At 33.4% G+C, this 26,133-nt stretch overlaps 1 protein-coding gene across 1 annotated transcript; it reads left to right on the top strand.

Moving 5' to 3' along the window:
* The first annotated feature begins 35 nt into the window (after nucleotides 1-35).
* SQD2 (sulfoquinovosyldiacylglycerol 2) lies at nucleotides 36-4,491 on the top strand. The gene is made up of 11 exons (XM_079047307.1): nucleotides 36-557; nucleotides 1,326-1,392; nucleotides 1,521-1,591; nucleotides 2,063-2,180; nucleotides 2,470-2,543; nucleotides 2,679-2,734; nucleotides 2,826-2,909; nucleotides 3,003-3,090; nucleotides 3,347-3,424; nucleotides 3,529-3,585; nucleotides 3,708-4,491. Exons 1-11 carry the CDS (start codon nucleotides 442-444, stop codon nucleotides 4,222-4,224), a joined length of 1,326 nt encoding a protein of 441 aa, XP_078903433.1. The 5' UTR covers nucleotides 36-441; the 3' UTR covers nucleotides 4,225-4,491.
* The last annotated feature ends 21,642 nt before the right edge of the window (nucleotides 4,492-26,133 follow it).

Genomic DNA, 26,133 nt, shown 5'->3' with positions numbered 1-26,133 from the left:
AAGTTGTGTAAAACATCACTGTCTGGAACAAAAGACCCCACCTTGCCAGAACAAGACGTCCGACTTGATAAATGATAATCATTCAACCCCATTGGTCGTACCAATAGCATATGCTTCAGATGATTCCCGGTTTTCTTCATCGAATATCCATAATCCACTTCCATTACTCTCTTCCCCTACGATTCCTCCTTCTAATTAATATTCTCTTTTGCTCCCATAATTAAAAATCCCCAATCTTTCTACTTGCTTACAAGTCACCACCAATCATAATGCCAAGATCTTCTTTCGATATAAACCCCTATTTCTTCCTCTCTGCATCTGCATCTACATCCGCCTCTGCTTCATTTGCTTGCTATTAGTTCAAGATTTTCTTGATTTTGTGCTTTCATAACGCTACCCTTCCAAGATTCCATCTTCTTGGTTTCTTGCAGCAGCAACAGAATGACAATCGAGGAGCGGAAAGAAGATGAAGAGGAGGGTCCTCCTTCTCAGGTTGAATATGAGATTGTCACTAAGCCTAGGCGTATTGCTCTCTTCGTTGAACCATCTCCTTTTGCGTGAGTCTCTCTTTTGATTTACGATTTTCAGTTATCCTAACAAGTAATAGGCATAATCCACCTACCTGTGTGTTGTTGATGCGTATTAACTGCTATTCGTTTAAAAATTTCTGTAACGGGAAGCTATTTGTTTGCTTGATTGATGGATATTATGAAACTGTGTCAAGAGAATGTCAAAATGTTGGTAGAAAGTCAACTGCTACATATATTGCTGTATTCTTGCGACAAATTGGATTGTTATGTTGTGAATTTGATGCTATTCATCACAGAAATTGTGCGTTTCTCAAGTAATTATCATCTGCCATTCAAGTGGTTACTACCACAATTAGAAAAGATATGTTATGGCTATAATATTGGTATTTGAAGAATTTGTATCATAGTAGACTTACAAGAAAAGATTATTCTTAGAGATTATGAGAATTACAAGAATCCATACATCCCACTTTATCCTAATTCCTAAAGATGAGGAAAAGATTATGAAAAAGAACAAATTGTTAACATAGAGATAGAGGTATTGAAATGTATACCGGAATCCATTCATCCTGTTTAGCTAATCAAATATGTATCATCCCAAACATTTTTTTTTTCACCAAATCATGCACATTATAGCTCATCTCTGTATATATCTTTAAAGCCATTTAGTTGCATAACAATGTTTAGTACATAGAAACACATTATACAAAAATGAAATAAATATTATTCTTAACTGTTATCACCAATTAAACAAATTGGTCAAGTCTCATTTGCTGTATCTCATCTCTATAACAGGTACGTGTCTGGATACAAGAATCGGTTTCAAAACTTCATTAAATATTTACGCGAGATGGGGGACGAGGTAAATTTATTATATACTTATATTAGTGTATCATTATTTTCTCGAATACCTTTTAAACATCATTTATTTTAATAGGAAAAAAAAAGAGAAGAAACAAGGCCTTACTTGGGTTATTGCACTTTTTGTAGGTGATGGTTGTAACGACTCATGAAGGGGTGCCTGAAGAATTTCATGGAGCAAAATTAGTTGGCTCACGAAGGTTGATTTCTTTAAGATTCCTTTCCATCGATTAAAGACCTAATAATTACAAATTTCGGTCCCAATTAAAGAATCCATTTGCATTTTTCGCCCCCATTTCAATGTTTCTTAACATTTTGCATCCCTGCATCCTCTAAACTAACACCCATTTCGTTACATTAGACGACCCACAGACTAAAAGATAAGAAACATTGAAATAGGGACGAAAAATGTAATATCACACATGGACCAAAATTGTAACTAGGTCTTGATTGAACAAAACTTGTTTGATATGCCTCTTCCTGGGTCTGGTAAGAGGTTGGGTCTGACTCGGTCAGATTCAGACCGTTTGATACCACAATTAGCTGGGTCTGACACAGTGCCTCTTACTGGGTTTGGTAAGAAGCTGGGTTTGACTCAATCAGATCTGACTCAATCAACAACTATCAAACAGACCCTTATTTTTAAATTTTCTTGAATCTTCTTTGTACAGCTTCCCTTTCCCATGGTATCAGCAAGTGCCACTTTCCCTTGCTCTGAGCCCTCGAATCATCAATGAAGTTAAAAAGTTCAAACCAGACATCATCCATGCATCATCTCCTGGTATTATGGTACATCCTCTCCTCCTCTACATGTATGTGTGCATATACACTGGCTTAAATGCAAGAAATAACAACACACTTTAAATGATTTATCTATTATAGTGTCCTACTTCATTTCTTCATATTACAACATTTTACTTTTAAAATTTTACCCAATAATAGCAATCTCACCCACAAAGCAACTTTAAATGTTATAATTGGGTATATTTTTCACACTACAATGACTTAATAAGAAAAAAGTGGAAGTACAATGATGTAGGTTTCTAACTTTACTAACATTTTTACTTTGACTTATAAGGTTTTTGGAGCGCTTGCAATTGCAAAAATGTTGTCTGTTCCAATAGTGATGTCCTATCATACACACGTGCCTGTGTAAGTGAAACATTTGAGACAAATTGTGATTTATGTTTTGACGTTTGTGTATGTGTATATGTATATGTATATACATACACACACATTTATACAAATTTGGTGCTTGAAGTTGAATAAGATGTTGTTTTAATGCAGATACATACCAAGATACACGTCTAGCTGGTTAGTCAAGCCAATGTGGTTAGTTATAAGTATGCCATGAATCTTCCTTTTTGCTCTTATATTGTTATATTTTAAGGTCTTTGGAGATGAGAAATGATTATATTTTTCTTGTATGATCAGAATTTCTTCACAGAGCTGCTGATCTTACATTGGTCCCATCGGCTGCTATTGCAAAGGATCTTGAACAATACAAAGTAGCAGAAGGTAAACATTTAATAGTTGATATTGAAATGTATTTTGAATATTTGAGAAAATATATTAATTAATACAATGTTTTTTTTTGTTTTGCCTTTTCAGCTAACACGATCCGTCTATGGAATAAGGGTGTTGATTCAGATAGCTTTCATCCAAAATTCAAGTCTCATGAAATGCGAATTAGATTATCGTATGCTTCTTCTTTGGCTAATTCCCCATTTCTTTTATTTTTTTCATTAAGTAATTTCCAGATATATGACGATTATAAGTATTTAGAGCGTAAAGGGGAAAGTCTCTTTTTCATGTCTTTCCCTTAAATTTTACAAAAGAAACAATTAATTGATCTTTAAATGTTCGCTAAAAAACCAGTCATCATTCATGAAACAATGCGATATAAATTTCAATTCTTTGTTTGATTTTGTTGCTTCAATTTCTGTTATAAACAGCAATGGCGAAACGGATCGACCATTGATTGTACATGTTGGGCGTATTGGAGTTGAGAAAAATCTAGATTTCCTTAAAAGGTACTCTTCATTTTAGTCGATTATAATAGGTAAATACGTAATTTTAACATGAATATTTTTCAAATACGATTTCTAAAGTGTCGATTGATCTATGAATTGAACAGTGTCATGGAAAAGATCCCACAGGCAAGGATAGCTTTCGTTGGAGATGGTCCATACAGGTACCCCACATGAACCCCTTTTAAAGTCAAACTCCATGAAACCTTGAAAATATTTGTTCGATTTTTCACAATATATAAATAGCATTATTATTTCTTAATTTAAGTTTGATGTGCAAAAATAGGGAGGATCTTGAAAAGTTATTCGAAGGGATGCCAGCTGTCTTCACAGGGATGTTACAAGGCGAAGAATTATCCCAATCATACGCCAGCGGGGACATATTCCTAATGCCTTCCGAATCCGAAACACTGGGGCAGGTTGTCCTGGAAGCCATGTCATCAGGGCTGCCCGTAGTGGCTGCCCGAGCTGGAGGTGTGCCCGACATTATCCCGCCCGAACAGGAGGGCAAAACCGGGTTCCTCTTCACCCCTGGAGATCTTGATGATTGCTTAAAGAAACTGGTCCCGTTATTAGATGACGTGGCGTTACGTGAAAAGATCGGGCAGGCTGCCCGAGAGGAGATGGAGAAGTACGATTGGCGGGCAGCCACACGGGTGATTAGAAATCAACAGTATAATGCTGCAATTTGGTTTTGGAGAAAGAAAAGAGAAGAACTAATGAAACCTTTACATTGGCTTGCTAGGTGTTTTCTACCCGCAGACGACACACCTCAAAAGATAACTGCAGGGGTTGATCCTTAGACCTAAAGTTGTTTGTGTTTGTTGTTTTTAAAAGTGTAATTGCAATTGTGGTATATTTGATATTGGTTTGGTTGTAGGAAAAGGGTGATAGAGTCGTAGATATTGTATTATTTGTTAGTATTTTGAAACGCTAAATGCTCTTGTGTATTATTCGTTTGATGTAAAATTAATAATTGCTTATAGCAGCATGTAGTTATAGTCTATGTATGCTTGGTGTAGCAGTAAAGATGTGAAAATAAATAAGTGAAGTTTTTGGTTTTGGTTTAAGTTTGGATATTATATTTGTTGCTTTTGGATATTGTGGTGACAAATGTTATATAACACTATATATATCTTTTAATAATCAAAAGAATAGAAATCCATTTAAATTTTGTCATTTACATAACAGTTGTAACTTTTAGGGAGAAATTGAAATGAACTGAACTTTGAGGGCCTGTTTTGAAAAGAGAAAAAATTGAAGCTAGAAACAACTTCGTGGCGCGAAGGTGGAAACCGATTTTCAAAGGACGTGATTATCCAAAGTAAAGAGACGTTTGGTTCATAGATTGTTTTAGGAAAATTAGGAATTCATTTTGATCATCTCTTGCGTTTGGTTGTTAATGACATATTACCCACATAGTTATCCTTGACTAAAGTTTCACTATAAAATTTTCTAAACATTTATAAAATATTTGATTTAACTCTTTAATAATTTTTTAATCAATAGATAAATTTTAACCACTTTTCAATTTATTTATTTATTTATTTGCATTTTTCGAACTGCTTATTCATATTACATCTTGTATTACCATATACATTTTTGCGTAATTCCTCCAACAACAAACACAGGCTGCTCGAACTCCAACTCAAGTAAAGCTCTTCATCTATCACACTGTCGTTAGCAACCAACTCTGGACTTGACAATAACTAGTTAAATTGATGGAAGATGATGACCATAGAAATGTGGAAATGTGAATATGCAGGAATAGTTTAGACGCATGGGGAACATGGAAAAACGAAGTCTTTACTCTTCAGTCGTAACATCTTTCAAAGTCTAAACATTATGATGATACAAGAGCCACCACATTAACAACCAAAGCCTATTGAATTTTGAAATTTGATCGTTTCTTAGTCTATTTGCTGCTAATGAGACTAAGAAATGGTTCCTACAAAGATGTCCAAAAAGATAACTCTAGAATTTGGTTCCAAAAAGGCTAGTTCTTGAAGGAAGTTTCGAAAGGCGAGTTCCGGATGGAAAGATTTCCATAAAGGGGATTCAGAGGAAGATTTTCAATAGGGATGACACTGTGGTAACTGGCTAAGTATCCTATAACACTCGCTGATGCTATACATGGTGGGAATGAAATCATGAATAGGGATTGCACTATTCACAAGTTGCTAATTGTTGGTATATTTTATCTTAGTTCGTTTGACAAAAAATTCTGGATAGCCATAGCTTAAAGCTTTAAAACGACTTATATAGATATTAAATTGTTTTTGTATGTTTACATCAATAAGTTTAATGAATTTTATAATGAAATTTCATATTCAAGTTTTATAATCATGATTATAGTCTATATTTATACCCATGTCTATATAAATATATTTTTATTTTTTGTGTAATGTGATGATATCATCATGTTACATGTTATTATGTATATGTGATTAGACCTAAGGTTTATATAAAAACCTATAAAATCATAGAAAAAAGTGGTTTTCATATAATCATTTATTACCTTTATCATATTAGGGTAAGAGGACGTGGTGGTGATTAGGCACCCCCACCATGACGTGCACACCAACTCGTCTCCGACGTGGTGCTAAGGTGAAACCATGTGCGTGGTGAGACTTCGCTTCAACCACAATGGTGAGACCACATATATTAAAGGTCGGTTATTTGAACCACCTTTTTTATAATAGTTTATATAGAATAAAATAATGTGGCCTACCTAAAACACATGGGGGGTGCAAAGTAGGCAGTTGCACAGGGTCCAATTTTTTTCATTATATATTTTTGTTTAAAAATAAAAAATCATCATAAAGATAAGGACCTTTTTTTATTGTTCGACCTGGGCCTTTGAGAATATTTAATTTTTCCGGACCGGCCCCTGCAGTAAAACATTTTAAATGATCTACCTAATATTATTGGTAACAAAAAGAAATCAGATTTTAAAGCCTGTATTTTTTTTAATAGCCCAAACTGTTAAGATATAATCCAGTATGTATAGCCGAATAAAAAAAATTAAATTAAAAAAAAAAAAAAAAAAAAGTAAACATGAATACTTAGGGCAGCGGTTCAGCAGGCAACAACGACTCGAAGGGCAGGGCTTTCATCAATTCATAATTCATTAGTCATCAATTCATGATTCACAAATCAAATTTCATTAAATGTAAGTTTTTTTAACTTATTGTTTCATTGAATCTTTCTTCCTTTATGCTAGTATTATTAATATTAAATATTTGTTAATAATGGATTATGAATATGAGAAATCGATTACACAGTAGTTTTTTTCTTTTGTTTTTACTAATAGTGAATATTGAAGTGTGATTTGTGAATTGTTCAATGATTCCACAACATAAAATTTGATTGTTCTATGATTTTATATTAGGTTTTTTTTATTGTTTCGATGTGAATTGATTATTTGATTGTTGTTCATTTGTTTGATTATTCGATATTTCGATTGTTGTTTGTGAATTACGAATTGTGAAATAAGAAATTAGCAAAAATGATATTTTCAACCTCAAAACTATAAGTTTCCGCAACTTGTTTTTGGTTATACGACTCGACCCGGACCCGTAACTAGTTTTTTTTTCCTTTCATTTTTTATCGGTTTCATTTAAAAAATGAACAATATGATTTTACGTTCTATACTCGTTACTCCTCAACCACACCCCTTTTCTGTCTCTTCTTCAAGATGTGACCACAAAAACATGTGTCTTCGGTGGTGTTGTGATGTTGATGTGGAAGGTCCACTCCCGTGTCATATATACTTCATAGCCTCATAAATCATCTTTTTCTTATTTGTATTTGTATGGGTGATGAGATTGGTTAGTGTGATAGCTAAATAAGAGGTTTATTTAATTTACTTGAATTAAACTTACTCATAGTTCAAGTTTAATTATCATGTTTATTACGGCTAGCATATTGAAATTTATCTCAATTGTACTAAGTGATGGGATTAGTTGGTGTGATCCCCAAATATGAGGTTTACTAATTTCACTTGAATTAAATTACAGAGTAAATTTTATCTTAGCCATCATAGTGCGAATGCACTACAAACCACTTCACTGCAGCTGATAGTGCCATTCTATAATCTATGTTATTAACATTTAAAATGTTTTTTTAATTAGAGAAATAGACACGTGATGAAAATAAAATTGGAGGAATTGGGTCATATCACATATTTAATCATTAGAGGTAAGATAGAAAATGACGGTCAATATGTAACCTATTCAACGTTGACGTCTTTTCCAACCTTCAATGAAAAACGTGTTTTATGAGACGGTCAACTTAACATCTCCAAATTTATATGAAAAATCTTGTTTTATTTTAAAAAATATAAAACTGTAAATTTGGTTATTGTGGTTTGCAAGAAATTTTGGATGAAGTTCAAAAAATTTCCAACTTGCATGGAAGGTCTAAAATCAAATAATTTCCGTGAATTTGATCCTAAAAAACCTAAAAAGACTGTTATGCCCTTTTAATTACCATTTTATATATATTCTATATTTATTTTAACACTATTTTAATTTTAAAGTAATATTAAAATAAAAAGGATTAGGGGTGCAAACGAGCCAAGCTACTCGTGAGCTACTCGGGATCGGATCGCTAAAAACTCGACTCGAAACCGATTTTAGACGAGCCCAAGCCGAGCTCGAGCTTAATATTAAGCTCGTTTATTAAACGAGCTCGAGCTCGAGCCTATGTCACTAAGCTCGATTAGGCTCGCGAGCCTAATCGAGCCTTTATATAATATAATTTCTCATTTTTTTATATATTAAAATAAAAACATATTTTTGGATTAGGAAATTAGGGTATTAGTAAACGAGCTTCTTAACGAGCTCGAACCGAGCTTAAGCTTATTTAGGCAAGTCAGACAAAAAACGAGCCGAGTCCGAGCCCGAGTCGAGCTTGTATAATTATTTACGAGCTCGAGCCGAGCTCGAGCTCGAGCCTCTTAGAACTTAAACGAGCCCGAGCCGAGCCTGGCCAGGCTCGGGCTCGGCTCGGCTCGTTTGCACCCCTAAAAAGGATTATATACCCAACCCACGACATCCACCATACCGTCCCTTTTCTCACCCTTATATCTCTTTCATCTCCTCCTTCTTCTAACCCACCTTCGATACCTTCTCCGAGTCCCAACCATTTGTCATCGTCATCGAGAAACTAGAAGACCAATAGTTGAGAAAAAAACATAAGCACCTACAGGGCCGGTCCAAGCCAATTTGTGGCCCGGGGCAAAAGCAAAATTGAGGCCCTTTAAATTTCAATAATTAGTAATCTCTTACGATAATACAATGATGTCTATGAAGACTATTACAAAAAATTTGACCTTGTTTAAAGGATACGCATTAAATATTAAAATCATTACAACTTTTTGGATGTAAAAACAAACAATGACAAACCAAAACCAAAGAATAGAATAATCGAACCATTTTGAAAAAACGTCTTTTTGGTTTTTGTGTTTAAAGAGACACGTTTTGTTTGGTTCGGAATGGTCTTTGTTTATATTAAAACGCAAAAAATAGAACCGAACCATAATATCCCAAGTTCATGCTATACTATATATTTAATTGATAAAGTATATTAGAAATTAAGATTAATATATCTTACATTGTTGGTTGACAACTACGATAATGAAAGTGCATTTGTTTGTTTATAAAACTAATATATAACATTGTTTGAGTTAAAATAACGAAATGTTAAATAGAAACTTATTAGTATTATATATTTTTTAAATTAGATTTTTTAAATAAAAAAAACAAATTTGATATTTTAAAACTAGGTGGCAGATATATTGTTTGAAAGGAAGAGTCATACAATAAAATGTTACATAGAAACTTATTAGTATTATATATATTTCCAAATTAGATTTGTTAAAAACAAAGAAAAAAACAAGACATTTTAAAACTATGTGTAGACCTATTGTTTGAAAGGAGAGTCGATATATAGCATTTCTGTATATAACAAAACCATTAAAAACTTTTGCATTTAATTAAATTAAAAAATTCATATACGGCGATTCGAACTTAAGGCTAATTGACAGCAAAAACACGCCTCCTAAGTCCTAACCAACCCAACCAAAGAGACAATTGCCAATATTTGAACGCAACTTATATGAATAGAACAAATCTACTACAAATATAATTATAGGGCCTCAAGAAGTGGCGACGGCCTCGCCCTATTGGGCCGGGCCTGAGCACCTATCTTGGGTTTACTCTGTGATTAAACAACATGAGGGAACTCACACACACATTGTGTATGTGTGTGTGATAAGAACAACTAAAAGACGAAGATGATGGGATTAAGAGAGGGCTAACACCACTTCTACATCACTACTCCTCAATTGCTGACTAGATCGATTTCCTAAAATTGATCTTTATTTGGATCGATCAGGAGGTTGAGCAAAGGGGATGTCGACGATAGGTTGGGGGAAAGGTGCACCTGATCCAATTATCGGAAATGAAACCAATTGTAGACGATATGGTGGCCCTAGGCGGAGCTGCCAACGGTTGAGCAACACACAACAATGTTAACTGAAGAAGGGTTTCGATTTATGTCGATTTTTATGAAGATGATTTGCAGGTGGGTCACGATTTCTCTCTCTTCTTTGCTACCGAATTACCCAAACAAGGAAACCCCTAAAAAACCCGATTCCCTCATCTGATTTGGAAATTTTTGTGTGCTTTAAAATTGATGATCATTCATTGATGGATTGGAACTTTTGAATCAGATTTTGGTTATGAATGCTAAATATTTGATGATTTTGATAGAATCAACTTTTCTTTTACAGGAAGTTGAAACAAGAAACAAAAACGTTTTTCTGATTTGTGATTCTTTTATAGTGGTGGCATCTGGTGGTGGTGGTGGTAGCGGGGGTGGTGATAGTAGCTGTAGGTGGTGGTTAATGAAAGGAAGTGGTGGATGATAGTGATTTAGATGGTCGGAGCATATAAAGGCAGACACATCTGTTGGTTCTAATAGAGAGAAGGGGGAGGGGAGGGTAGGGTAAGGGTGGGGGTGGGCCCTATTCTTTTAGTTTTATTTTTAATTAATAAATAATCAAAATGAAATATAAAAAATACAAAAAAGAAATTATAAGAGAAAAACCGTCCTTTCAGGTTTTCCAAGGACCAAAACCAAAGGAATATCTTAATTTTGGGACCAAAATCATGGGAATAGTTTGATTTTGGACCTTCAATACAAGTTGGAAACTTTTTGGACTCCATCCAAATATTTTTGCAAATCACAAGGACCAAATTTGCAGTTTTGTCTTTAAAAAAATTAGACAAAATTACCCAAATGGTCCTTATTGTTTATGAAAGAGACCACAAATCGTCTGTATGAGAATTTTGTTACATTGTTGGTCCTTATGTTTGGAAAACCTTACACCATAAATCCTTGTGACTAAGAAAATTAAAAATAAAGGTTAAATAATTATGAAATAACCAATATACCATCTATATTTTTCTTTTATTTTTTTAAATAATTAATAATTAAAAAAATAGACCCCTCTTCCCCCTACTGGTGTCTTTGTACATCTTCAGAAAACCATATAAGATCCCTCAACGAAATACCCCCACTGGTTTCTTTGTAGATTTTCAGAAAACCATATAAGATCCCTCAACAAAATACCACATGAACACTATAAAATAGATCACACAATACATATAGACTCTCATTTGTTTATCATAAATGGGTGAAATTTCAATACCATGAATTAATCACATTCACACCTTTTTCTCAACCATCTTTCTCTTCCATAACTCACATCTCCCAAGAAAATGGATATACTCCATTTCCTTTTTTTTTTAATATAAAGTTCCACTCAAGATCTTTCAGTTAAAGGTGGGTTGTTCGCATTTTAACTTCGATTGTCTTGATTAAGCTTTGTGTTGTTTTTAGCTAGTAACTTGTTGAACTTTGATGAAAGGTTTGAGAATTAATCGGTTTGATTTTGGGGCTTTGGTGATATATGTCATAGTTGTGCTAGAGTTGTTCAATGACATTTGGTTTCTTCTTCACCAAAGAACAAACCAGTTCCTCCTTTAAGTTGGTCGCAGGGGCAACAAGAAAGGGAAGAGAGGGAGGAACATGGAAGAGGCATGACCAGTTCCAAGCAAAGGGGACTAGTTAATTATCCTCTCTCCGAATATGAAGATAATTTCTCTATGACAAAGAAGATGATTGGATCCTCTTAACATCGTCCTTGTCTCTCATCTCTCGCTCTAGCACAACCCTTTCTGGTGCTTCTTTTCCTATATATATATATATATATATATATATATATATATATATATATATATATATATATATATATATATATATATATATATAAGGTTAGGTTCAAATATGGATGACATCGATTGTGCGGGCGTGTATGAACAGTGATATTCAATGAGAATAACTGCGATAATAAGTTCTTTGGTAATGTGAATACGTTCAACCTTACATAACTATTGCCACTATCATGCATTCTCACTAATTCTCATTCATTCTTGTTCTCATGCATCCTCATTCACTCGTTTTTATTCTTATAGGATACAATTATCAATAACACATTCTAATAAAATGAGAATCACAAAAAAAGGTTCATAATACTCTTATAGAGGATTTAATTAGTGAAAATAAATGACAATGACAATAGTTATGTGAGGTTGAACATATTCATATTACCAAACAACCTATTCTCTTAGTCACTCTTATACAATAGCACAACCCATATATGCCCGTACAATAGAACATATTAACCTAAGTGTATGAAGTATGTGTGTGTATGTATGTATGTATATATATATATATATATATATATATTCATATATATATATATATATATATATATATATATATATATATATATATATATATTGGATTCACACGAGTGTTCATCCAAATCCCTCAAACCAGGGCTCTGATAGCAACTTGTAACGTCCCAAATTCCAGAATAAAAAATTTCATTTTTTTAAAAAATAGAATAAACACCCATTATTTATAAAGTTACATTACAGTCAAACCATTTGTTCATAAACCATAGTTCAAAATCAGAGTTATAATGAAAACAATGTGAAATCTCGAATTATAAAGTCGTTGGTGTGTGTGTGTACAGTCATGCCTTTGCAATGTGATAAGTACCTGAAAAACAATTGAATCCACAACTGTATGCCAAAGCTTAGTGAGTTTCCCCAAAACACCCCACATAACAATATATATATATATATATATATATATATATATATATATATATATATATATATATATATATAATGCATGCATACTGGGCCTATAACATCAGACTAGATTGCTCCTGAGCCCACATAATGAGACTGGATTTCCTACTCCCAACCTACAGTCCATGACTGGCTTGCTCCCAAGCCCACAACATAAGACTAGATTGCCCTCCCGACCCTCTGCTTATGACTGACTTGCTCCCGAGTCCACACCATAAGACTTGATTTCCCTCCCAGCCCTCAGCTTATAAATGGCTTGCTACTGAGCCCACAACATAACTGGATTGCACTCCCGACCCTCATCTTATGACTGGATTGCTCCCGAGTTTGTAGGCTTACAGCACAAAGCAGTACCGCCTCAACCCAACCGCACTATGTCGACATATGCAACAGATAAACAATAACCAGCAAATACGGGTAATCATACAGATCTACCAATCTAACAGATCACTATAGCATAACAACATCCTATATACAATGATACATAACATAATCTAGTGGGCCGACATTGGTGTCTTCGACCCACGAGTACAGGCGGGAAAACTCACATGAAGCTGGAAGACATATAATAAAACCTCTGAAATGGTTAAGATGGGTTTCCAGCTCTCTGCACACCTACATCATATTAATAATTCTTACTTAAGTCATATCTTAAGATGGGTTTCCAGCTCTCTGCACACCTACATCAACTAGAAACCACCACCTCAGCCGGAGCTCTAGAAAAACATTCATAGAACCTCTTAGTGGCCATCTCTATCGATCTAACCCCACATGGGTAAACACCGATGTCATTCCTCTCGCCATCGGTCTCTCTTTCTTTTTCCAGTCACACAAAACGCATATACATACTCCTAAAATTCTTTATGCTAGGCTTTGGTTCCTTTTATCACAATATGATGCAGGTTCAAGAAAAAAAAGAGGGATGGAATATCCTCCACACTGTGTCGGGAAGAGAGAGACATTATATGACCGAAATTTCCAAATTTAGCAGAAAAGGCCCTTCAAGTTCCATCAAGCACACATTAAACCCCTAACTCTAGTTTCTAAACAAATGAAGTTCTAAAAAGCACCATTAGACCCTCCTAGTTCATTATTCATCCGTTAAGATCATTGTATTATTATTATTATTATTATTATTATTATATATATATATATATATATATATATATATATATATATATATTAAAGATGTTCAAAGTTAGGAATATTAAATTTTGATGGTTTTTGTCAACTTTGGCCCTCATTCTTTAGTCATTTAGACATTTTTTAGTCATTGCAATCAAAATTTTTACACTTTTTAGTAACCTTTTAATATTTAAAGTTGGGCCACAAAACTTTAACGGTTTGACAACTTTGGTCCCTTTTCTAAAAACTTGCTAATTCCTACCCCTTTAATTCTTTATCCACTTTGACACTTTTGGTCCATGCAGTCAAAACTTTTACATTTTTTCATAAAAACAAAAAAAAATGGTCCGGGGCAAAGCCTGGGTTTTTCACCCTTGCACTTTCTACGTCTGTCATTTTCTTCTTTGCTATAATTTTTCTATATTGGTCATCATATTTAATTTTTTTTGGTTTTTCCTACCCTAACCAAAGTAAACTAAAACAGTCAACAACAACGTCTATTAATCTATAAACAAAAACGACATTCAAATCAGGCGCACACGGCCCATGCGGAGTTTGGCAACAAAACTTTAACGGTTTGACAACTTTGGTCCCTTTTCTAAAAACTTGCTAATTCCTACCTCTTTAATTCTTTAGCCATTTTGACACTTTTCGTCCTTGAAAGTCAAAACTTTTACATTTTTTTCATAAAAAACACAAAAAAAAAAAAAAAAAAACCGGCACGAGGTAAAACCCGGGTTTTTCACCCTTGCACTTTCTACGTCTGTCATTTGCTTCTTTTGTTATAATTTTTCTATATTGATCATCATATTTAATTTTTTTGGTTTTTCCTACCCTCACCAAAGTTAACTAAGTCAACAGTAACGTCTATTAATCTATAAACAAAAGCGACATTCAAATCAGACGCACACGGCTCATGCGGAGCATGGGCAACATATCTAGTTATTATTATTATTATTATTATTATTATTATTATTATTATTAACTAATTAATTAATTAAGTAATTAATTAATTACTTAATCACTTGACTATTAGATGACAACAATCTTATCAATACCTTTATAAATTAAAACCCCAATGATTCCCCAATTATATATATATATATATATATATATATATATATATATATATATATATATATATATATATATATATATATATATATATATAAACGAAAACCAAATGTTACAAATGACAGTTCTTCGTTAAGCAAAAAACAAAAAAAGAAAAAAAAAAGAAACAAGTATTTTGTTTTTTTAGTAACATTTGAGCTTGATAGAAAAAAACTGAAGTACTATTTGATATGTCTTTTATTGGTTCTGACAAGAGGTTTGGTCTGGCTCAACTAGAATCAGACCGTTTCATACTACAACTAGAAACCTTTGATTTGGTCACATAACATCAGATATGTCTCATTCGGTTATATAACATCTGATATGTCTTTTATTGGGTGTGGTAAAAAGTTTGGTTTAATTCAATCAAAACTTAACTCAATCAAATCAAATTCAATCAAAAATTATCAAACAATTTCTAACTTTTTAACTTAAAAAGTATAAAATCAACTTTGAAAAAAGGAAATTTTACTTGATTATATCTATTTTAGTCTTGAGCCAGTTTTGCTTTCTCAATGCGATGTGAGAGATGAAAAAGTTTGTCGATGCATTGCCAAAATAGAAAGATGAAAACGAGAAAGAAATCATTTTTAGCATAAATATGGAGGATCATTTTTTCACCATTATGCTTTTCGCACCAGGCCACATGTGAAATGATATGTTATTTTAAGAAAGAAGGAAAATCATGAGTTATTACAGGCCAAAATATTAGGTGGAATGACTAGATTAGTCATTTAAATAAATACTTAAATAAAGTTTTTGAAAGAAAATCAATATTGTCGTATACCACATACATATTTGATATCTTTTCACAAGTTTACAAACCAGTGACAATTTTATAAACAACAAAATTTAAGTTTCATTCCACAATCATGTTAATTCTAAATCCATCTAATCTCACAAATTCCACTGCAATCCAAGCAAAACACAAACATTCTTCTTAGAGAATCTTTAATAATGGTGGTGGCGGTTTAAAAAAGAAGAAGGATCTCTATGGCACGATGTGGTAAAATCCATTCACGGTCCAGATGGGAAACCTGAGTTTTGTCGGTCAGCTGCAGACAGAAGAGGGACATGGGGGACGACCAACAACATCAACAAAGCTCTTAACCTCGGAAATATAGATCTTAGAAACATGTTTTACATAACTAATGAAGGCTGGGAGTGGGGTCTCGAAGATGACGGAAAATTCACGGTTTCTTCCATCAGAAAGCTTATATACTGCCACACTCTTGAACGTTTGGATTTTAATACTTACCGGAACAAGTCGACTCCCAATAGAGCAAATGTACTGTTTTGGAGAACAAGGTTGGGTTGTTTAACAACCTTGTCGAATTTGGCAGTGAGAAGTTCTCAAATCAGATCCACATATTGCCCTTTGTGCCATAGTTTCGAGGAGACGGAGAACCACTTGTTTACCAAGTGTTCGACGGCTAAGGAAGCTATCGCTCTTATTAATATGTGGAGTCATGAGTTTCCAACTGACAAGGTTACCATTGAAGATATGTTCCAAACTATTCAGAAGAGAGATGCAGATGAGAAGGATAAAAGCAACAAACTATGAGTGATTCTATTTTGTGGGAAATTAAAAACACCTCCTTTTGGTGGATAAAAGGTAGAGTTAGTGAATATAGATTTTTGTCGTGGGATAGCTGGAACATTAGTCCCAATTGGCCTTGTATTTCTGTTAATGCTCACTAGCATCTTGCTTGTGTTGCTTTAATAAATTTCTTGTTCTAAAAAAAATAGTTTTTTTTTCAAAGCTTTTTATCAGTGCATTTGGAAAACTTTTTATCATCGGAGAGGAAGGTTTTTAAAATGCCACTCCAAACACTTATCATTATCTAACATTTTTTTCATAGGAAATTAAGTAATCTAATTAATATTTAATGTGTATTTGAAAAAAATAACCCCAAAAAAATTGTTTTTAGCAAAAATAACCACTTGGTCCGAAATGAGATTTCCGGAGCAAGAAAAACATTTTTTCTGACAAAAAAGTACATTTTGGATTCCGAACCAACATTTTGGATTTCGGACTGAAATTTCGGATTTCGAAAAAAAAACTTCGGAATTTAAGAAGTCTGAAATCTGATGAACAATTCTGAAATTTCAAGAAAAAAAATCGTTTTTTACTTAAATATAACAAAAAGTTAAACATAGTAAATATAAATTATATACAATATTATTGCATAAAATCAGACATTTTATTGAAAAACAGTGACATAAACACTTTAAAATAGACATAACGAGACATTTCTTTGAAAAAAAGGAAAAAATAAAAAAATAACTCTGAAATTTCAAAATCAAATCCGGAATGAAGCATTCTTTGAAAAAAATTGAATAAAAAGAATTCTAGAATATGAACAGTAGTCCGAAGCGAGACATTGAGGAGAAAGTGGTTGCTTTTTAAAAACTGAAAAAAGTGATTATTTCCGTTGAAAAGCTAGGTTAGATTACTTAATTTCCCTTTTTTTTTTAAGTTTTATCATATTTAATCCCTATATTTATTAACATTTTACTTTTTACTCTACTTATATTTAGATGTTAGATTTTTATTAGTTAATCAATTGATTTAATAAATAAAAAAAATTATTATATTTAATAAAAAAGTTATATAATTTAAAAGTAATTTTCAAAACTTAATATATATATATATATATATATATATATATATATATATATCCAATAAAGTCTCGATATTTTGGGTCACCTTACGGTTTAATTCCAAATCTTTTTACAGAAAATGACAAATTACCAGTTAAAGCTTCAGAATAACCTTTTTTGGCTAGTTTCGCGAATTCAACCAGTAGCCCGTCTTTTTCATTAATTTGGTCATAAAATTGAGACTTTTCTAAAGATTACCATATTTTTAATCAATAACCAAAATATTGAGACTTCTAAAGATTACCCTTGAATTAATGTATATTATTATTAACAAATAATTTATAAACGCAACACATCTTTTTAACTATAAACAAAGGAAATATAATTGTTGCGGATTTCTAGGAATGGAAAGATAGACTAAGTACTCCTATATTGCTTGTTTATCACTGCAAACTCTTTATGTTCCCCTTATGTATAGTTGTGTGTGTCATCCGATGTTTGTTAAGGTATGAAAGTTGGGAGGTAGTTAGGTTAAAGAACATAATAGAAAAACCAACATTAAAGAAACACTCACAATGTGTATCTCACCATGACACTAACAACGATGCATAAGAGGAACATAGAGAGATTAAAGCTATCAACAAGCAATATGGGGGGGGGGGGGTGGTGGGGGTTTACTTCGACCATCTTTCCATTCCTAGAAATTAGCAACAACTGTATTTTTTTGTTTATAATAAAAAGATGAGTTATGTTTATAATGATTTGTTGAAAATAAGATATATTAGTTCAAAGGTAATCTTAAAAAATGTGAGGTTTGTGTAGAATCAAAATTATCTTAACACCTTCATAAATCAGTAGACCAAGTTTACAGTCAAATGAAGAGAGTTCTTCCAAGGTTCAAAAAGAGAGCTTAGAACCTAGAAGAAGCAAACGGGGCAAAATAGCCAAAGATTTTGGACCTCAATACATGACCATTGTAGTGAATAATGAAGCCTAAACATATAAGGAAACCATGGATTCTTCTGAATCTCCTTATTGGAAAGAGGCAATTAAAGGTGAGATTGACTCCATTATGCATAATAACATATGGAAATTTGTAGATTTTCCACCTGGGCAAAAACTAGTTGAGCATAAATGGATATTCAAGAAGAAATTTAGACCTGATGGTACCATTGAAAAGTACAAAGCTCGTTTAGTAGCTAAAGGGTACCGTCAAAAGTAGGGTCAATACTTCTTTTACACATATTCACATGTTATAAGAATAACATCAATTTGTACATTGATAGCAATAACAACCATTCACAATTTGGAAATACACCAAATGGATTTGAAAACTACATTCTTGAATGATGAATTAGATGAAGAGATATATATGGATCAACATGAAGTGTTTGTGGTTAAAGGTTAAGAAAACAAAGTATGTAAGTTGGTTAGATCACTTTCTGGACTAAAACATGCTCCACAGCAATGGCATGAGAAGTTTGACAACACACTGCTTTCTAATGGATTTATAATAAATGAGTGTGATAAATGTGTTTATGTCAAACAATACAAGAATACCTATGTCATCATATGCTTGTATGTGGATGATATGAGTATAATGGGAACTAGTCTGGATGTTCAACTAGCACCAGTTTTATGTCTATTTCTAAACCGGAATGAACCGGCCGATTTTTACAAAAACCCGATTGAACTGGTTAAATTAAACCGGTTAAATTAAATAAAACATATAGAAATAAATCATTTTGCATAGCAAACTTTTGTGTTTTTTTTCACATCTATTCAGATTTGCTTGAATAAAAACACATGATAAATGTTATGAAGTTTTTTAATGCGTTTGTATTCATCTAATACTATATTTTGTTTCTGTAGTATACTTTATTTTTCTTTTTGATGAACATGGATTGATGTAAAACGTATGGTTATGTGTTCTTTTTAATGTATTTGGATTGATCTACAATTTGTATTTATATTTATTTTTAATGTTTAAACTTATGTATGTCTATGTGTGTATATGAAAATAAGAAGAAATATGAAAATTATAGAAACTAGTTGAACCCGCTGTCGAACTGGTTAAACCGGAAATCGATCACCATACCGGTTCAACTAAAAAACCGGTTTTAAAAACATTGATTTGATCTACTTATTATCGAAAATCAAATAGATTAGAGTACATATCTTTTGCTATAATCGAATATAGCAACCTTGAATCTTCAATCCTTCATTTGGAAAACAAGCACCACTAGTATGGATGCCTCTAATGGTTCACACCCAATACCCTACAAACCTTAGGAACGAAAATAGGAGAGAGGAGGAAGGAGGAAATCCGATTTCTTCTTGTATATGTGTAGGGATCGCTTTTTGCTAGGGTTATGGTCCCTATTTATAGCTGATAGCTCTCCAAGATAAACCTTGATTTGAATAATTAAATATTCAGAATTAATTTATTCAAGTCCTTATCCTTATTAGCTACCATGAGGCTTCCATAATTAGTTCTAGAACCTCTAAAACTGTCCAAGCCTATGGAGGGCTCTAGAATTGCTTTTTATGGTCAATTATGAATAATTACAATTCAACCATTGCACCTTTAATTATTTTTAATTAATCCAAAATTAATTTCTAATTAATTCTAATTAATTCTAATTAATTCTAATCTATTTCTAATTAATTTATTAATCATATAATAAATTAACAAATGATTTCCTAACTCTCCTAAAGTCATTTCTAGCTATTTCTAGTTATTGAGGGCAACCTAAAAAGGACTTTGATTTTATTCCATAAAGTTATATCAATTTAGTTATGACCTTAGACACCTAATCCAACATCTCTCACAACCATAGGAAAGAACATTGCTATGCATTAATTAGAGTGCGTAGATATTTAAAGCATACAATGAATTATGCTTTTCATTATATGAGGTATCCTCCTGTTCTTAAAAGATATTATGATGCAAATTGGATTTCCAACACTTCTGAGGCAAAATCTTGGAAATCACTCTTGGTGGGGGTTATCTTGGAAATCACTCTTGGTGGAGCTGCTATATCTTGGAAATCATCTAAGAAAACTATGAATACCCGTTCTACAATGGAAGCAAGGTTTGTTGCTTTAGACAAAGCTGATGAAGAAGTTGAATTGCTTAAAAAAAGCTTCATATAACGTATTTCTTTGTGTCCTAAACATGTTACTGCCATTAGTATACATTAAATGGCATGATTTCTCTCACTAGAGCACAAAATCAAATATACAAAGGCAAATCAAGGCACATTAGGTGCATACACATTACAATAAGAGACTTCCTGAATAATAGAAATATTTCCATTAGTTATATAAAGTCAAAGGAAAATATAGTTGATCATTTTACAAAAGACCTTAGTAGAGAGCAAGTTATCTTCACATCGAGGGGAATGGGCTTAAATCCAACACAATAAGTCACCACCTGACGGAAAACTAATTGTAACGTCCCAAAAATCACAACAGTTTTAAACTTTTCAAAACAACCCATAATCATAAAATGTTTACAAAATCATTGTTTCCAAAGTGTTTATCAATATCAGAGTATCCCAAAATCATAAGGCCATAAAGCAGGAGGATGTGTACGGTCATGCCTTCGCCTTTTCGCGATCATCAGAAGTACCTGAAACAATAAACTAAAACTGTAAGCCAAAGCTTAGGGAGTTCCCCCAAAGTACCACCACATAAACATAGCAAACAACAACATGCATAAATGAGCCTTCAGCCTGACTAGACCGCCTTGCAGGGCCTACAACCTATCTGGACCACTCTACGAGCCTTCGACATGATTGGACCGCCTCGCAGTGCCTACATGTTGGATTTTGAGCACTATAACACTCCTATGGTGCATATGAAACCCTAAATGCTTTGGATCTATGTTTTCTCTAATTATACATGCATTTTCAATTTTCCAAAGCATTCTCTCTAACTAGCATACAATTGAACAATTGAACAATACAACTAGTTAGATAACTTACCTCTTAGTAGGACTTGTAGTTCTTGGCCTTCAAAAGCTTGAGCACCTCAAGTGTGATGCCTCTAATGGTTCACAAACACCAAATGCAAGAGGAGGCTTGAGAGAATAAGTTACTTAGCACAAAATCAACTTCACTCTCTTAGAATGAATGGGTAGCCGATTTTGGGACTAGGGGTATGCTTTTATAGTGTTATTAAGCTAGGGTTACATTCATGTAAACCCTAATGCTCCATGACCTTTCACATTCTTATGCTCCATGAGTTAAACCTCCATGGACTATCCATGGATTATCTCATTCGTTTAGCCCATCTAAACAATCATGGATCATTGGCCCACACTATAAGAATCAATGATTTACATAATCAATCCCCATATATTTAATTAGTCTCTTTTGATCACAAAATTAATTCCAAATTAATTCTTGATCATACTAATTAAATAATATGATTTCTCAATTAATATATTATACTTATAATATATTAATAAATCACAAATAACCTTATTCTTAGAAGTCCATCCTATCAAATTGCACTGATGAAGGCCACCCAAAAGGACCATGCTACATTCGGGTCAAGTACATCCCAGTTACAGTTATGGGCTTAGACACCAAATCCCACACTACAGCCTATCCGGACCGCTCTCCAGGCCTCCGACCTGACTGGACCGCATCGCAGGGCCTACAGTCTATCCGGACCGCCCTGAGTATCTTGGCCTTCAGCACAAAGCATGACCGCCTCAACCCAACCAAACATAACATGTCGACATATACATAACAGATAAACATATAACCAGTCAATAGACAAACGGGCAGATTTACAGATCAGTACTGCATGCTAACATCCTATATACCAGGATACCGATCTAACAGATCTCTACAACATAATAACATATTATCATATAATAGGATATCTAATCCAATGGGCCGGCCTTGGTGCCTTCGGCCCATAAGTACAGTGAGGAAGACTCACCTCTCAATCTGAACAATAGCTAATGAGGTCCCGACTCTGAATCTCATCTCTAACCATTAACTATTCATCCAAATGACCAATTCTCAAACACAGTCCAAAATACCCAAAATACCCTTAGGTCAAACTTGGTCAAAATCAAGTAAAAGTCAAAATTCGAAAAAGTCAACCGAGTCAACCTAGTTTAGTACACCCAACGTACTCAGCTGTACGCCCAACATATGTGCGTTCTATCATCGGAGGCTTAAGGGAGTACGCGCAACATACTCTGAAGTACACCCAATGTACTCCGCAGCCAACTTTCCCTTTAAGTCATGCTTAATCCATTAAGACTTTTTCCTTTCAAATACAGATCTAGGCTCAAAACAAGGCTCTTAGTCATAAAGTTTCCACCTTTATGACTTTCCATGGCTAGGCAAGTCCCAAAATCTAAAAACCTAACTTCTTATTTCATTAAGACAACTTAGGCCATGCATGAGAAGAATCTAGTGTCCAAGATTACATTTTTATGACTCAAGAGGCTCCAAAACCTCTGAAAGAACAACTCAAATGGATTAGAGTAACCCCCACTCATAATACCAAGCTTATGGGACCAAAAGAACATAAAATCAAGCCATAAACAAGATCTAAGTATAACTTCACCAAGTTCAGAACTTTATATATCCAATTGATGTCAAATGATGATGTGATTCTGGATCTAAGGTGCTTCGCTCCTCCAAGATGGTCTCTACTTCCTTCTTTCTTCTTCAAAGGCACAAAACACACACACAAGCTAAAAAATTATCACAAGGTAGATTAGGGTTTGCAAAAACGTTTTGAGAGGATGGAGGCTAATGGAAGGAGCCAGGTTTAAGAGTTAATAAAGAATAAATAGGGTCCAAACCCTAAATATTAGGGTTTGGGACTTCATCCCATATGCCCAGCATACGCAAACGTACGACCAGTGTACGAGGCTCTGCCCCATAATTCCAAAAATGGCAATATTAGCCCTTCCTAGCCACAAATTTTACATTTTAAGGACCAAAATGTAATAAATCTCAATATAAGGGTCAAAAGAGAAAATACCTCAAAACAAGATGTTACACTAACATAGCAACATTAGAGATCCCATGGTCTAGGTTCAATAGGACAACTAGTTGGGGAAGATTCAAAGTAGTACTAACACAAAGATATGGTCATTCCTATGATATTTATTTTGTGTTTTCTGTTGATGATATAGGGATAAATCTTTGTTCTTAATAATGATGATAACTTTTATAGTGTAATAGTACAAATTGTTCTAGATTAGCATTACCTATGTGAGATAGATGTGAGGTCGCATCTTTGGGAGATGATATGGCTAAGCTCTCTATAAGTCTCGTGAAGAAAGGATTGTTCACGACCGAAATGAACAGAACGGTAAGAAATGATATATGTTTAGATATGATATGTGTGATACTTATTGTTTTGATTCTTCTATACAAAGTGGTTAGTTCAAGACTCTATTTCACTACCCATAAAGTGATCCAAGTAGTATTTACTATAAAAGATTCAAGTTTTACAACAACTTTTCAGATGCATGTCATATCTTACCTTTCTGATTTGAATATTAAAGTTCTCTTATTTTCTATTCAAATATGGGGTATTGTTGGAGTTTGAATAGAAAATATGGGTTATTGTTAGAACTTTGCTTAAAGCAAAATATCTTTTTCCCACGCTAGAAGAAAGTAAGAAACTTGTATAGCCTTATAATCTTTTGTCTCAACATATTATTAAATGGATAAAGTAAGACAAAAAGGCATTTGTGTTAGAATTGTGGTATTAGGCTATTAATTTAGTCTTGGAATAGGTATGACATTAAATATAGTTAATGGTCAAAGATATCGCCTTGGGCATTGGAGCTCTTAGGCTCCTGTTGATTAATTAATTTAATTTTTATATATTAATTCCAAAATTCATTTTTTATTAATTATTAAAATTTGATAATTGTTAATTAGTTGTTTGGCAGTTAATTGGAAATTAATTTCGGTTTTGAACAAGTATGATGGTTAGCAGTTATAACTATTATTTGACAGTCTATATAAGGGTGATAATTGACAGATTAAGGGTTGATCATATTTACACAAAAACACCACTCTCTTTCTCTCTTGTTTTTTTCTGTGAAATCAAGGAAGCATGGAGAATTTCGATAGAATCAAGATCTAATATTGATTGATTGTTGTATCCTCTAGATAGATCCATACTAGGGAAATTTCTGTCTTAGGACACTGCATAGCAGGCCTTAATCTCTACATTTTCATGGCTCTGTTTTGTTGTGTATCTCATATTCAAGTTTGTTTTCTATATTATGACTCTATAATTTATATATAGATTTCAAATTGGTTTTGAATTCGTTTGTTAGTTTTGATTTTAAATACTTTTGTCGTAACAGTCTACGACATAAATAAAAAAGGTGAAGAATAGATCAACAATCCATCATCAAATCACATGTGGAGAAAGCCTGAGAAATTAAAATGCTTAATTTCAGAGATGACAAAAAAAGATGTTATTTTATCTAATAACTCTTCATGTTTCCAATGTTCTCACTGATGATTCTCCATCTCCTTCCACTGGTGAAGAGAAAAATCCACCTGTTGCAACCCAATTGGTAGAACATCAAAGGTCTATGGAATTTTGGAACTTGAATGAGTATAATTACATAACTTATATTCTAAATGCTTTGGATGATTCCCTCTATGATATCTACTATACTATTCCTACTTCAAAAGAGTTATAGGAATCATTGGAAAAGAAATACTAAACATAAGTGACATGTTCCAAGAAATTCATGATTGGAAAGTTCATGCATTTTAAAATGGTGGATACTAAATCTGTCCCCAAACAAGTGTAGGAACTTTAAATAAGTTCTAAATCCATGAAATCTCAGCAACCGCATTAGTAACACCCCGGTATTCAGCCTCGACACTTGAGCGAGATACGGTGCCATGTCGTTTAATTTTGTCCAAGAAATACACAATAGTCGGAAGTAGACCGTCTCGTTGTAGTGCAACCAGCCCAATCAACATCAGAGTAAGCAATAAGACCTCTGTCAGGGGTAAAATATAATTGTAATCCATAATTAATGGTGTCGCGAACGTATCTTAAGATGCGTTTAAGAGCTGTAAAATGGGGTTCACGTGGGTCATGCATATAGAGACATATCAGTTGTACAATATAGGTTAAATCTGTTCTTGTGAAAGTGAGATACTAGAGAGCCCCTGCAAGACTACGATACAGGGTAGGGTCAGAAACTGGCTGGCCGGAATCATCAAGCTTGGTTAACGTGTCGGCAGGAGTGCGAGCTGGTTTACAGTTTAGCATGTTCGATCTGGTAAGAATGTCAAGTGCATATTTGCGCTGAGGCAGAAACATCCCGTGAGAATCTCGCTTAACCGATATACCAAGGAAGTAGTTTAAATCTCCAAGATATTGTTGGATTAGGTGTCTAAGCCCATAACTATAATTGGTATGTACTCGACCCGAGAGTAACATGGTCCATTTGGGTTGCCTTCACCAGAACAATCTGATAGGATGGATATTTGAGAAAGAGGTTATTTATGATTTATTAAGATATTACTAGTATAATATATTAATTGTGAAATCATATTATTTAATTAGTATTGATCAAGGATTAATTTGGAATTAATTTAGTGATCAAAAGAGACTAAT

Source organism: Lactuca virosa, chromosome 5 (assembly GCF_052849685.1).
Source record: "Lactuca virosa cultivar CGN04683 chromosome 5, Lactuca_virosa_CGN04683_v6, whole genome shotgun sequence".
In the NCBI taxonomy this organism is placed as follows: Eukaryota; Viridiplantae; Streptophyta; class Magnoliopsida; order Asterales; family Asteraceae; genus Lactuca; species Lactuca virosa.
The sequence above is the reverse complement of the archived record's forward strand: the minus strand, read 5'-3'. Positions and strand labels throughout refer to the sequence as shown.

What these genes read in the sequence shown, in the direction of transcription:
- SQD2 (XM_079047307.1), top strand. Translation starts at nt 442, where the DNA reads ATGACAATCGAGGAGCGGAAAGAAGATGAAGAGGAGGGTCCTCCTTCT. An exon ending in GTTGAACCATCTCCTTTTGC is followed by an intron (nt 558 to 1,325) that starts GTGAGTCTCTCT and finishes TCTCTATAACAG; the next exon opens with GTACGTGTCTGGATACAAGA. An exon ending in ACAATACAAAGTAGCAGAAG is followed by an intron (nt 2,910 to 3,002) that starts GTAAACATTTAA and finishes TTGCCTTTTCAG; the next exon opens with CTAACACGATCCGTCTATGG.